At 36.7% G+C, this 13,368-nt stretch overlaps 1 protein-coding gene across 2 annotated transcripts in view; it reads right to left on the bottom strand.

The window, feature by feature from the left end:
• NUFIP2 (nuclear FMR1 interacting protein 2) overlaps positions 1-13,368 on the bottom strand; it is a 28,144-nt gene that overhangs the window by 10,320 nt on the left and 4,456 nt on the right. For both annotated transcript variants that reach the window (XM_045164949.1, XR_006640818.1), the window contains exons 2-3: positions 10,571-12,295; positions 32-64 (exon numbers count right to left, since the gene is read on the bottom strand). In XM_045164949.1, coding sequence (XP_045020884.1) covers positions 32-64; positions 10,571-12,295 — 1,758 coding nt within the window. The remainder of the gene's footprint in view (positions 1-31; positions 65-10,570; positions 12,296-13,368) is intronic.

Raw genomic sequence — 13,368 nt, 5'->3', positions numbered from 1 at the left:
CTAACATTTCAGGTAACCTAACCATTCTTACCTTGCTTCTGCAAATTCCAAACAGATTCCATTTCTGCAAAGAAGAAAAAAAAAGAATTATTTTTAAATACTAAATTTTGCAGAGCAAAGTTTAAAGCTGAGCTTTTCACTTTAAAGCTAAGAAACCTAGACTGACTATTGCTGGGCTGGAGGTAGGGCTGAAACAACACAGTTCTAAGACACCCAGACAAAACACTCATATTTTCCTTTAATTGTTGAGAGTGTCATTGAGATGGTCTGAAACGTTGATTACAGAAAGTCAATTATTACCTGAAATCAAACCACCAAGATTACAACTGTATCTGCACAAACAGCAAAGATTTGCAGATGCATACTACAGGTAAATGATGAAAAACAAAACAAAACTCACTGTTATTAAAAACAACCCAACATCCTTCAACAAGGTGCCTAGCACTTTTGAAGGAAGCATTATCAAATTTAATCAAACTAGATCTTAAAATGCCTTATTAAAATTTTACTTAACTCTTTGCTATATTTAAGTAGTTCTCTCCTCCGAACCCAACCTACTCATATTTAAGCCCAAAGGTCAAAATGCCAATGCATGCCTATTTATTAATAGCATTCAACCCTTATCTGCTCAACTCAAATGTGATTATTTATAACATGCCTACTTTAGTATCTTAGAATAAGTATGTATATGAAGAAACTATAGTTGACAGTATAGACAGAAGACAAGGAAAACTACCTGAAAGCATAGAGAAAGCTTCACAGAAGGGATATTTAAGTCTTGAGGAGTAGATGACAGTAGTAGACAGTAGATGACTATTACAGTGAAAGAACCAAAGGACTGTACCGAGTAACAGGAATGACCTGTAACTAACACTGAGAATAAATGCTCTTCCATGGCCAGATAACTACCATTCTGAAAAGACAAAAAAGTGGTTTTTATTCTGTGTAACTGGATGGTCTGTATTCTATAATTTTTTTGTATTCTGTAACTTATCAGCAATCAACCATAGTTAAAGAAAAATGAAATTGGAGCCTGTTAAGATCAGATATAGCTGAACATGGATTTTTTAAACATGAATTATAGTTAATGTACAACATAATGGCTCCCTGGGGCTAAAGAATCTGTACAGATCTAAAATTATTACTTTTTGTTTGATGTGTATGGATGGGGGCAGGGAAAAAGATTGGCAGGAAAATTCCCATCTCCTAGGAGGTCTAAGGAGAGAGAATTGCAACCAATCTAATCTGGGGGGAAAGAAAAGATATATCAGGAAAGGATTTCTAGTCATGGCACTCAGTTATCACATGAATACAATTTCTAACTCTATTAGTTTCAAACAATTAGGAGGAGCTGCAAGAGTCATTAAAGCTGTTATCTACAAATTTCTGGATCTCAGAAGAGCTAATTTTAAGAAGTCCAAAGATAAGCCTTTTCCTGGTTAACATCATTACAAGAACATTAACCCAACCACATTTTCCCTTCTAAAGTACAATAATACCACATTTGCAACAAAAATTCCTGAGGTGTTCTGTATTTACAGGTTCCTTGATGCTCATTATTCAAAATTTGCTTACTGCAAAGATAAATCTATATTTAGTTGTATGTTGAGAAAAGAAAGGAACGAGAGAACTTTCCAGTGTTATAGCCCACCTGAACTATATAACATTTTCCTTTCTCTTCCCCACCCAAGAAATCTTCAACCTACCCCTGCCCTACTCTTTATTTGGGGATGGGGAGGGTACTACATTCAAGAGTCACAGTAGCAGCCACGCTACTTTAAAAGCAGAGTAAATATACATGTTTTGAATAAAAACAACAATAACTATTTGCAAACACTTCAGACTGAAGACATTTCCTTAACTTCAACTAGGACATTCAGCTTTACATTCTACTCTAATACTGTACATTTTTAATCATTTCTGGCAAGAAAATCTTATTGCCCTCAAATATGGGCTCTGGAGTAAGTGAACTCTGACCATGAGGAGGGAAAAGAGATGGTCTGACCTAGCTAAAATATTAGTCATGGGCCAGCTTAGCTTCCAGTCAGGAAATCAGCATTATCTGAAGTGTTGTACTAAGAAATGAATGCAATTCCCTTTCCTGCTATTTAATATTACTTCTTAACTGGTAGCAACTTGATTTCCTTGACTAGAATTTTAATGTTTCTATGAAACTCCAAGTTAAGATGTAAAAGAGGAAACAAATCAAATACTGTTTGTATGATTCTATGCCATATTTAAACCACTCTAAAAAGACTAACCTGAAGCTAGTGATACAGAGCACATGGGAAAGAAGTGAATGACATTTTGCCCTCTTTCAGGTTACAAGTTAGGATTCAGATGTTAAATATAAAATGAGTTTCTCTGTATAACCTTGTTTTAACTATCACAAGAGAAGCTGAACAGTATAAAGAAGGCTACAGAACTATACAGAATCACAACATAGTAATTAATCTTTTTACTTCTAATACTACCCTCTTCTACATACATACATACACACACACACACACACACACGCAAATACCCAAGTCTTTAATATCCTGGTTCTTTTACAACAGGCATCACAGCATCCAATTATTCAAACAGTTATTGAGAAATGGCCACAGGGCCAAACTTAGTGGTCAATTTTGCCAAAATTCTGTCATTTAGACCATTACCATAAAAATTTGAGATTTTACTGTATCAAAATTTTAAAAATTCAAATACAATTGAATTTTTACATCAAATTAAATTTCCTCAAGTAATGCCGCTCAAATGAAGCAAATTTAACATTCAATTTCCTAAAGCAGACAACTTCTACATAGTCCATATCACAAGGCTTCCTGGAGTAAACATCCAATTAAATAAAAGTTCTTAACTCCAAGTTGATTAAAAAGCATTACTTAGAGGATAAGGATACAGATGCAAAAACAGAAAGAAATACTCTTGTGAGCTCAGTAGAGTAGGTAGATAACTTTTCTAGGGAGAAGCATCAACACAAACAAAGCTTGATGGTATTAAACAACATGTGCCAACTTACAGCAGTCAGCCCACTGGGTTCTACATACCATCTGTTTTTGCAAATAAAATGTTACTGGTTAAAAAAAAAAAAAAAGTTACTGGTATAGAGCCTCACCCAGTGCTCTTTTGTACAAAGCAGAACCAAATGACAACAGAGACTATGGCTCGCAAAGACTAAGATATTTACTATCTGATCTTTTATAAAACAAGTTCACTGACCCAGGCTTCAGCAGTCACAAGTAATTTAGTAAGCCAATAAGGCGAAAAGATTTAGACAAAGAACACCACCATTCACGGAACAGAACTAAAAGTTGCCACAAAGAAAGATTTAGACAAAAATGCCATTTTGGTATTTGTGGGAAAGAGCACAAAGCATTCATGAAAGAAAGTTTATCATTTAGTCACACAGGTGAAGGAAAGTCACTGAAGAAATGAAGTTATTATAGTACATGCTAGGAATGGATGAAATGACAATAGAAAAAGCCCAAAATGTTACTGCAAAAGTTCAGAAATTAGGGCAGTTGTATTAGAGATGGAAAAGAATGAAGACGTTAGAGAAGATACATATGAACCTAATGACAAGGGTTGTATGTTAATTCACTAAGGGGGAAGCCAAGAAAGGGCAGTTGTGGGGGAAAAAATGTATTCAGTTTTATAAACACAGCACTGGAGTGACATTGAATTGAATACATGTGGTCTGAACTCAGCATAAAAGCAGCTAAAGAAGTCTTAACTAATTCACAGAAACAGGATTAGTTACCCAGAAGAGTTTGAAAGCCTGAAAAGGGGACTGAAGGAACAACATTTGAGAAAAAGAGAATGATAATACCAAGAAGATCAGGAATGTTGTATCAAACATACAAAAGTAAGAATAGACAGAGTTAGAGAATGTAGGGAGGGAGTATTCACAACTGCAACTCTTACCTAAATTTATCAACCACCACATCCCACAACATATGCATATGTGTGCATGCTTAGTCACTAAGTCATGTTGACTCTCTGCGACCCCAAAGACTGCAGCCCACCAGGGTCCTCAGGCCATGGGATTTCCCAGGCAAGAATGCTGCAGTGGGTTGCCATTTCCTTCTCCAGGGGATCTTCTCAGCCCAGGGATCCAACCATGCCTCCTGCACTGGCAGGCAGAAGTTACCCATTCCCCTTTCTCTTGCCCAGTGCCATTGCCCTGGTTCAAGCAGTGGTATCTTATATAGCATTCTGAAGTTGTCTTTTATCTACAGACCATTAATTGAGTCTCAGTTTCTATCTTCTAAGCATGGTTATAATTCTCTTTCTTTAAAAATATAAATCTGAAATTGATCACATTGCTCAAAACATTTCAATGGATTCCCATTTGCTAACATGGAGATTAGTTCTGTGTGTCTGATATAAAATTTATTTCTAGAATAGGTACATTAACAACTTGATAAATTAAAGATTTTTAACATGCACCATTCACCTTTCCTGAAACTGAGTGAATGGCAAACTTCAAACATATGCTGTTTTCACCTAAAAATATTCTGACTCTCCTTCTACAATAAGCCAACATTTACTTCTTTGAATTCTAACTACCTGTGTCCCCTGACCCACCTACTCAACCTTAGTGCTTTCTATTTCAAATGCATTTTTCTACAGAGCAGTCACATTAGTGATATATTTCTTTCCCATTACACTGAGTTTTTTAATAACATGAACACTGTTTTCATCTACTTCTCACCAATGCTTCACACAGTACTTGACACAATAAATAAAACATTGATTTGAACAGAATACTCATAAATCAGTCAAGGAAGTAATAATATAGAAAATGTTTCAGAGACCCATTTGAAACTATTATTCAATCTCTTTTGACCTACAAAAAGCAATTTCATATAGATTCATATTTTAATTCTAAAATCCTTCAAAGACTGAGGTTAACTAAGAGGGTTAAAACTAAATAGAAGCTTAACTTTTTCTCTTTAAAACTGAAAGATACTACTGCCCCAGTTAATAGAACACATTTAAAAACACTAACATTTTAAGTACATAATGGCACCCTCCAAAAAGAATCAAATCATATATAAGGCAAAACAAGCTGACTCCCACAACTGTGAACCCCTAGATCAATTTATCAGTAATCATGGCTTCCACCCCTTAAGATATTTTAGATCAAATTCTATAAAATCCTGCAGGGGTGGTGACATAAATTTAAATTCTGCTTCTCTTCCTAGTTCAGATTTATTCATCCTTTTGATTGATTTCTGGCTATCCCAACACTGTGTTTTGTTATTTTAACTTCTCCTCACCCACTCATTGCACCTACCTGCCTATTCTTTTGGTTGTCAGAAATTTCTCCCTAACCTTTTTTCATTTTGACTGTACCCATAAAGAAATACAGAACATTTTCAAGTTGATTAAGGTAGTTGTAAATCATCACCTTTTCAGTAAATGGTAAATTAACTCTTCAGTAGATCAATTTCAATCCTATATTCCCAACTTGGAGCTACACCAACAGACAGCACAATTGTCAGGACCACCTCTAAATACACACAATAGGAACTTGGAGCACTTATTCTATTACTTTTAATGGTAAAACATAAAATTTAAGTTGCTTAGAATGAAACTCCTGCTATGACAGTAACAGACAATTTCTGCTACTATAGCATGGGTAATTACTTCCCCTTCCCTCAGGATTTAGGCTAACAAAATCTAGGAGTTAAATTTTATCTTCTATTAAATTCCTTCAAAGTTACCTTCCAGATTAGCAGCAAAGTAACTAGTGTACTCATAAAGCAGAATTAATGAGAAATCAAGTACCCAGTATGGTTGTTAAAATGGAAAGTCATTGATAAAAAGGATCTTACACAATGTTAAGAATTACTTGTCATATATATTCCTATATGTCTCATATTACAGAGAGAAAAAAAGGAGTCTTCCCAAACCTAGATGTTCAATTTGGACTGAAACCCAAATTAAATCTGCAGGTACCTGTTTATAAGATTGTTAGGAAGATAGCTTTGATGGCACAATTATGGGGCAAATGCAATAAAAACACTGAAAATGCTTATCAAGCACTGCGTGAACAAGAGAAAACTTAACATTCAGATCTATTCATGAACAAATGTCTAAACTGTATGAACAGTTCCCATCAGTTTCATGGATCCATTTAATTAACCGTAACTTGACTCCTCAATATCCTGTCTCCCATATCCTGTAGATGTAGAAATATTTATCAGTTCTCTCTTGCCCTTACCGAATCTAAAAGCTTTTTGAAATGTCTGTTTTATTTCTGGTTAAGTAATACAGTCACAAGACTGAAAATACAAGAGGAAAATCTTTGTTATTTCTCTGCCTGGACTATCCCAGTAATCTGACTGATCTTTTACTTCTAGTCACCAGAAAAATGCCTTCTAATCTACCCTACAAATTGGTGCCACATTAATCTACCTGAATACAGACCTACAAGTCAATTGCTTAAGAGCAACTCAGTTTTTACAGCAGTTGAGTAGACAAAGGCTGATATACTTACTTTGTAATATTATGAAACCCAGGCTTAAAAATGATAAATGATTTGCCCAAGCACATAGGAGTCAGGAATAGCAGCATTAATACCCCTGTCTTTTGTCAGTTTAAGTTACATACTACCAGTCTATCTCCAATACTCAGAGGCTCCCCCTGCCCTCCAATGGGAATTAAAAACCTCCATGATTTGACAGTAATTTACCTTTCTTCTCTTTTATATATATCCTCTCACCACATCCAAAGTGGATACCTTCCAAGATTCACATCTCTCTCATTTCCCAACTTTTCTGTTCTTTATGCTTCTGGTTCTCTGCATTTTCATTAAGTAAAATGCCTTCCCTCATCCATCAAAATCCAGCTTAAATGCCACTGCCTCCAGGAAAACATACCCTGCACTTACTCTTCCTACCTTTACTCCATTAGAAATTCTCTCTCCCTTCACTAAAATCTCTTATTTGTACTTTTCTTAAAACATTTAACATCTGTGCCTTAAAACGTGTGTGTTATTTTCTTGGGTACTGAAGTTCTTTTAAGGAAAAGATTCACCCTGAAAATGCAAGTCTTTCATAACTAAGCAAAGTACTCTGCCTATGAAGGTACAATACAAGGGAAAGGAAAACACAATTTATTGTACAACTCTTCAGTAGTATGGAAAACTGTGACACACACACACACACACACACAAAGGATTAAGCTGAGGAAACCTCCCTATAGACCTAGAGTTCCAATCCTAGTCCGCAATTAGTGTCACTCAGTAAGTTAAAATCTTTTTTTAAAATTCAGGGTTCAACTCACATCTACTGGATCAAACCACTTATGCCAATAACCTGCCACTTGTGGAGGTAATAGAGAAATTTTTTCAATTTCATGCAATAGCCTATAATTGCCTCAGGAATATTTTATACTAGATAACTTTCACTTTGACTTACCCCAACCATCAAAAATTAAAATTTATCTCCCCTACAGCTCTATGTGCTGGATAAAATTTACCATATCAAAGTATTTAATGAATACTCCAAAATGTCAGCATTTTGAATGCCTGATATCATTTAGTGCAATATTAGCCAGGCAAGGTAAATTAACTAGTGTAACACTATAACCAAACACAACTCAAATCAATGTTACTTCTGAAGACATGGCTTCAAATAAGTTTAGACCATTTCAAAGTCAATGACATCACCTCAGAAAGTTAGAAATCTAAAATTTTAAGCCTCTGACAACAAACCAGCATTTCTGAGTAACTACTTTGAAGGTGGCAATGCTTATATGTCTTGGGTATGTTCATTAAAAGCCATCACTCTATAACATACTCAAAAGTATCAATGAATAAAATGCTGACTCCTAACTTCATCCAGTGCTTCCCTGGTGGCTCAGTGATCAAGAGGCTTCCCAGTTGGCGGTAGTGGTAAAGAACCTGCCTGCCAATGCAGGAGATGTTAACAGACATGGGTTCGATCCCTGGGTCGGCAAGATCCCCTAGAGAAGGGAATGGCAACCCACTCCAGTGTTCTTGCCTAGAGAATACCATGGACAGAGGAGCCTGGTGGGCTACAGTCCATGGGGTCACAAACAGTCAGCCATGATTAAAGTGACTGAGGACACCCAATGGAAGATCCCCTGGAGTAGGAAATGGCAACCCACTCCAGTATTCGTGCCTGGGAAATTCCATGCACACAGGAGCCTGTTGGGCTATAGCCCATGGGGTTGCAAAAGAGTCAGATACCACTTAGTGACTAAACAAAGATGAACTTCAATCAACTTTACTTACAGATTACTTTTGAACACTTGAAAAGACCGTACTAGAGGACTCTCTTAAAGGACAAGGGCTCTTGCAAAGGATATTCCAATAAGTCCCACTGATTACCTCTTTTTAGAGTTTCAGAAAACGTGCCTTAATTTAAAAAGATCTTCATATCTTTCAAAGGTTGTGACACAAAACAAAATTCAAATAAAAGAAAAATTAGTGACATGATGGATCAATCTACATTTGCCAGAAATTCAAAGAATCTGCCACTTCGTGACCTCACTGAACCGAATATTGTTTGTTTTAGGTAGGAAAAAACAATACCAATTTCTTCTCAATAATGTCCAACTATAAAACTCAAACTGATGCGCTTTACTAAAGCAAATCTTTCAGTAACATCACCAAAACTAAATATAACTGCATCCACGTATGGTTATTTAGTTTATCTAAGTATCACTGATTTCCTATCTGTTTAGCCCATCTGTAGGACAAATACATACACGTAACACCTAAGAATAAACAAGAATTAATACTCTCATTTAAAAAGGTCTGCATTTTTTCCATAATAAAAATCAGACATCACCAAGCAAGCACCTAATGGAACAACTTGCCCCAGGATTCCTCCAGGTTGTGGGAGAACATAACACAACCATACATCCTCTCAGGTTCACACAACCACCACAGCTGTAAAACAGTTTGGCAAAGATTTTCCAAATATAGTGGTCTCTGGAGGGCAGATGGCACAGAAAATATTACAAATACCCTGGCAGAATTTAACTTATTTAACCAATGTCTTAAGAAACTAAGTATTTCTTTTTCCCCTAAACTTTCCTAAAAATATCCAGCTCTTAACTTTTATTTACTTCCAAAGAGCAGTGCTGGAGAAAAGTGAAGACAGATAATTTTATCTGCCAGGATTTCTACTCCTAAAATCCCATAGGCAATTCTGTTTATTCCCATTTTTTAAAGGAAGAAAAATTTAAATGGGTATCTGTTTACTAAATGTTTTACAATCTGCAGATAGAGGGGTATGGAGACTAGATAATTTGCTTAGAAGTCACATAAATAGCTTTGTTATTCATCTACAAAGCAGTGATTCTTCTAAGGAAAACATGAATTGCCTCATCACCACCATCAGATATGCTACCTCTTCCTTACAGTTGCAAATCATTGCCTAAATGAGCTACTGTTCAAAATGGGGCTGTGCAGTATATATTAGGTGTGCACATGCATGCAGGGGGTAAGGATTTCTTTCAGGGGAGGTGTGGAAGACAGAGAAGGAAAACTGAAAACCACTCTTCTCTAAAGCAAAGAGGTGCTTGTAACATCATTTGTAAACATCATTCACAGGACAAAGACCACTATTGGGAGTATGGGATATGGCATACATATGGAATAAAAAACAAGGTCCTACTGTATAGCACAGGGAACTATACTCAATATTCTGTGATATACCATATAAGAAAATATGAAAAAGATATGTAAAACTGAGTCACTTTGCTGTAGAGCAGTAATACACTAATTCAACTACACTTCAATTCAAAAAAAATTTTTTTAAAAACTGCTACATGAATACTGCAAAAACAAACAAGAAAACATTGTTTCAAGGATTTAAATTACTTACACCATAAACAAATTTTCCTTTAAGGCACAAATAAACCATATTCTAAAGAAGTTATTAACATGGAACTTGAAAGATATCTGGTTCCTTTTTAACATGGGCTTTGGGGCTATGAAAAACAGACTCCCAAAAACCTGGTCGCTATAATGCTAATTGTACCTGTAAGGGTAGTTTATTTTCTAGTTACCTTTAGCACCCATTACTCCTTCTTATAAGAAAACAAATTAGCTGACACTCTTAACTTTTTAGACTTCTCCTAAACAGTTCCTATTCATTTTAGGCAAATTAGAACTATTAATTGAGCTCACTAATAAGCATATTAAAAGCAAAGGAGAGACTTCTATTCAAAGAAAAAAATTAAACAGAACTCTTATGAGTGTTTAAGAGAAAATAAAACATCATCCCTTTAGCACTCCCACCCCTTTATTCCCTGAACAAAAGGCAAGAGCTCGATTATAACTTGTTTATATAAAAAGAAATGTTTTTAAGTTGCAAAAGTGAATATCCCTTCTAAACTTCAGCCATACTATTTCCAAGACCAACTGTTTGATACCAGCTGCTTATCCATAATGTTATTCTCAACTAAGCTCTGCAATCCTTAAAGAATCTCATAGTAGCTTCCAAAATTCACCCTTAGTGTAACAGCCAATAAATATGTATTAATAAATGACCAGTAAGAAATTTCATATAGGAAACAAACAAGTTACCTTTAGTGTGATATACAATAGCAGCCCTCAGGTCAAAAGAACCCCAGCTATCATTCCTTTCTAGGCCTCTCTGGTATCTCTGTTCTTTGGCGGAGCCTAACAAAGTGTTCGTAGGAGACGCCAGAGGATTTTGATTTTCTATCTCATAGTCCTTTGAGAGAAACACTAAAGCACCTTGACTACTGGTGTCTGCTTTTTGCAGGTCACCTATATGACTGGGTTCCAAGGATAAGGCTCCACTCTCATTAGTAGTCCCAGATTTTAGAATGCTACCCAGAACTTGAGGACTAGTCCGTTTTTCCAGCTCATATGCCTTGGGAAACACAGGATGCTCAGTTCCTGAGGGGATTATTTCAGCACCCTGTGAAACCAAAGTGGCAGGATATTCCCCTTGAAATGTCACCTCCATCACTTTATGATCTGATGACTTCCCAGTAACAGTTTCAGGGCCAGCACTGGGTTCATTGATAAATGATAAACCCCACTGATTCTGGAAGATATCCCCCAGGTTTTGCTGATCTGTCTGAGAGGGTAGATCCACTTGAGCTGTGCTCAACAGCACAGTTTGCATATTTGAAGGGTAGATAAAAAGGCTGGACTTAATTTGTTCAACAGCTGCTGAAGTCAGACTCATGTCTTGGAGAACTGAATCAGTCCCAGAAGAGATGGGTGTTAGAGTATTAGCAGCAGTAGTTAGCAGTGGCTGACCCCCTGGAGAATACACACTTGCATCAGTCCCTGCTAAAACTGGCCCATTAGAAAAGTTGGCCGAAGTAACAGATTTCAGCGCTGACATAGGGACCTGGGATAATCGACTTGAAGCTTGGGTCTGAGTTTCCCCAGTAGATGATGAGGAAGATGAAGATGAAGATGGTGACACAGAAGAGTTCTGTACAGTTTTGTTGAGGTTTTCCTTAACTTTGCTTGCATAACTTATTTTAGGAACGATTTTAGCACTGCTATTGTCCACTGGAAAAACTGGGGGTGGCTTAAACAGGGTCCACGAGTCCTCTTTGGAGGCAACAGCAGAAGTATGCTTTCCTTTGGGCCGATCATCAAACTTTTTGCTGCTCACACCAGGCTTAATATCAGAGCTTTTCCGCAGCATATCACCCACAGCAGGTTTTCCTCGACTTGTTCCTCCAGGCCCAGTTTCATACTTCCAAATAGGCTTTGAACCATCTACTCGATTTCCCTTTTGTTCACTGTAGTCAGGCTTGAAAGTTTCAAGTCCCTGTTTTAAGGTTGGGACATTGGTCTCTTGTTGCATTATTTTGTCCTGCACTAAATTAAGGTTTTCACAACCCTTGGCACTATTGCGCCTAGCTTTCCTTTTTTTAGGAGTGGTATATCCGCTCTCAGATCCACTACCATCATTATCTGCTCCTTTGCCCATATAACCATTAGTAATATAGCCAGAATTATTTGTTACAACACCATTTGGAATTGCTACAGTATCAGTCTTCTCTATAGATTGGTTCTCTCCAGATTTATTTTCATAAGACTTCCCATTCTTTTTGTCCATACTGTTTTTCTGAATAAAATTCCTGGTTTTAATTCCTGCTTTCCCAAAGGTGCTGGACTTTACAGTCTGCTTCAGATTAGTGTCTACAACTTGTTGGTTGCCATTGAGGACCCTGGAAATAGGGTTGGTAGCTTCCTCAGAACCCAGGCTCTTTAAAGATATTTCTCTTTCTCCAGCATTACCATTTAGTTCACCGTAGCCTAGGGGGAAAAAAGTTAAAAAAAAAAAATTAAATTAGAATATGTAAACTACAGTAGTACCTAACATTTAAGGACTATTTAATATTCACAATGTGCTAGACTCTATGCTGAGCTTCAGCTTTATCTTACTATTTAATAACTCTAAGAGAAAACACTTGTTAGCCCCATTTACAGATTAGGAAGTTTACTAAGAGATAGAACTGACCTAGGATCAAACCAGAGTCCAAGGTCAGAAAGAACATAACTTCTTAAGCATAGTATCTTTTCTCTAACAGCATCAACCTTCTCAGCATTCTCACAAGGCTGTTATAAAATTTCCTTTACCATTAAGAACAGAGCTACCCTTTGGGCAAAATCAAGTTAAATGGATACAGTAAATCTAAGTATTACAGGAAAACTAAAGACTGCACTTCTATGAAATCATAAATGGCTGGTGGTCACCATGCTGCTGCTGCTGCTAAGTCGCTTAAGTCGTGTCTGACTCTGTGCGACCCCATAGATGGCAGCCCACCAGGCTCCCCCGTCCCTGGGATTCTCCAGGCAAGAACACTGGAGTCGGTTGCCATTTCCTTCTCCAATGCATGAAAGTGAAAAGTGAAAGTGAAGTCGCTCAGTCGTGTCTGACTCTTCGCGACCCCATGAACTGCAGCCTACCAGGCTCCTCTGTCCATGGGATTTTCCAGTCAAGAGTACTGGAGTGGGGTGCCATTGGCTTCTCTGGGTGGTCACCATAAGAAGTTCCTAATTGCCTTCTGTCAAACAAAAAATCTAACACTTGTGAACTTTTTCGAAAATGATGTTAAACTTGACACATCCCATACATTCTATCATACTGTTATTGTATGAAACCAGAACACCTATGTGCCAACTCTTACTGCATTTTTCTTCATTTCATTATACCATACTGCCTAACCAAATAATTAAGAAAATACTAACAAATAAAAGGTATCTAATTTTAAAAAGTGTTAAGGTACTCAAGTTTAATTTAAGAACTTCAATCACCATAATCAGTTTATTATTACAGATAATTCAATTGGGTCAACAACTTTTCTCATTTCCTTACTAGTAAAATA

This window comes from Bubalus bubalis, chromosome 3 (genome assembly GCF_019923935.1).
Source record: "Bubalus bubalis isolate 160015118507 breed Murrah chromosome 3, NDDB_SH_1, whole genome shotgun sequence".
NCBI lineage: Eukaryota > Metazoa > Chordata > Mammalia > Artiodactyla > Bovidae > Bubalus > Bubalus bubalis.
This window is presented reverse-complemented; position numbering and strand designations above follow the sequence as displayed.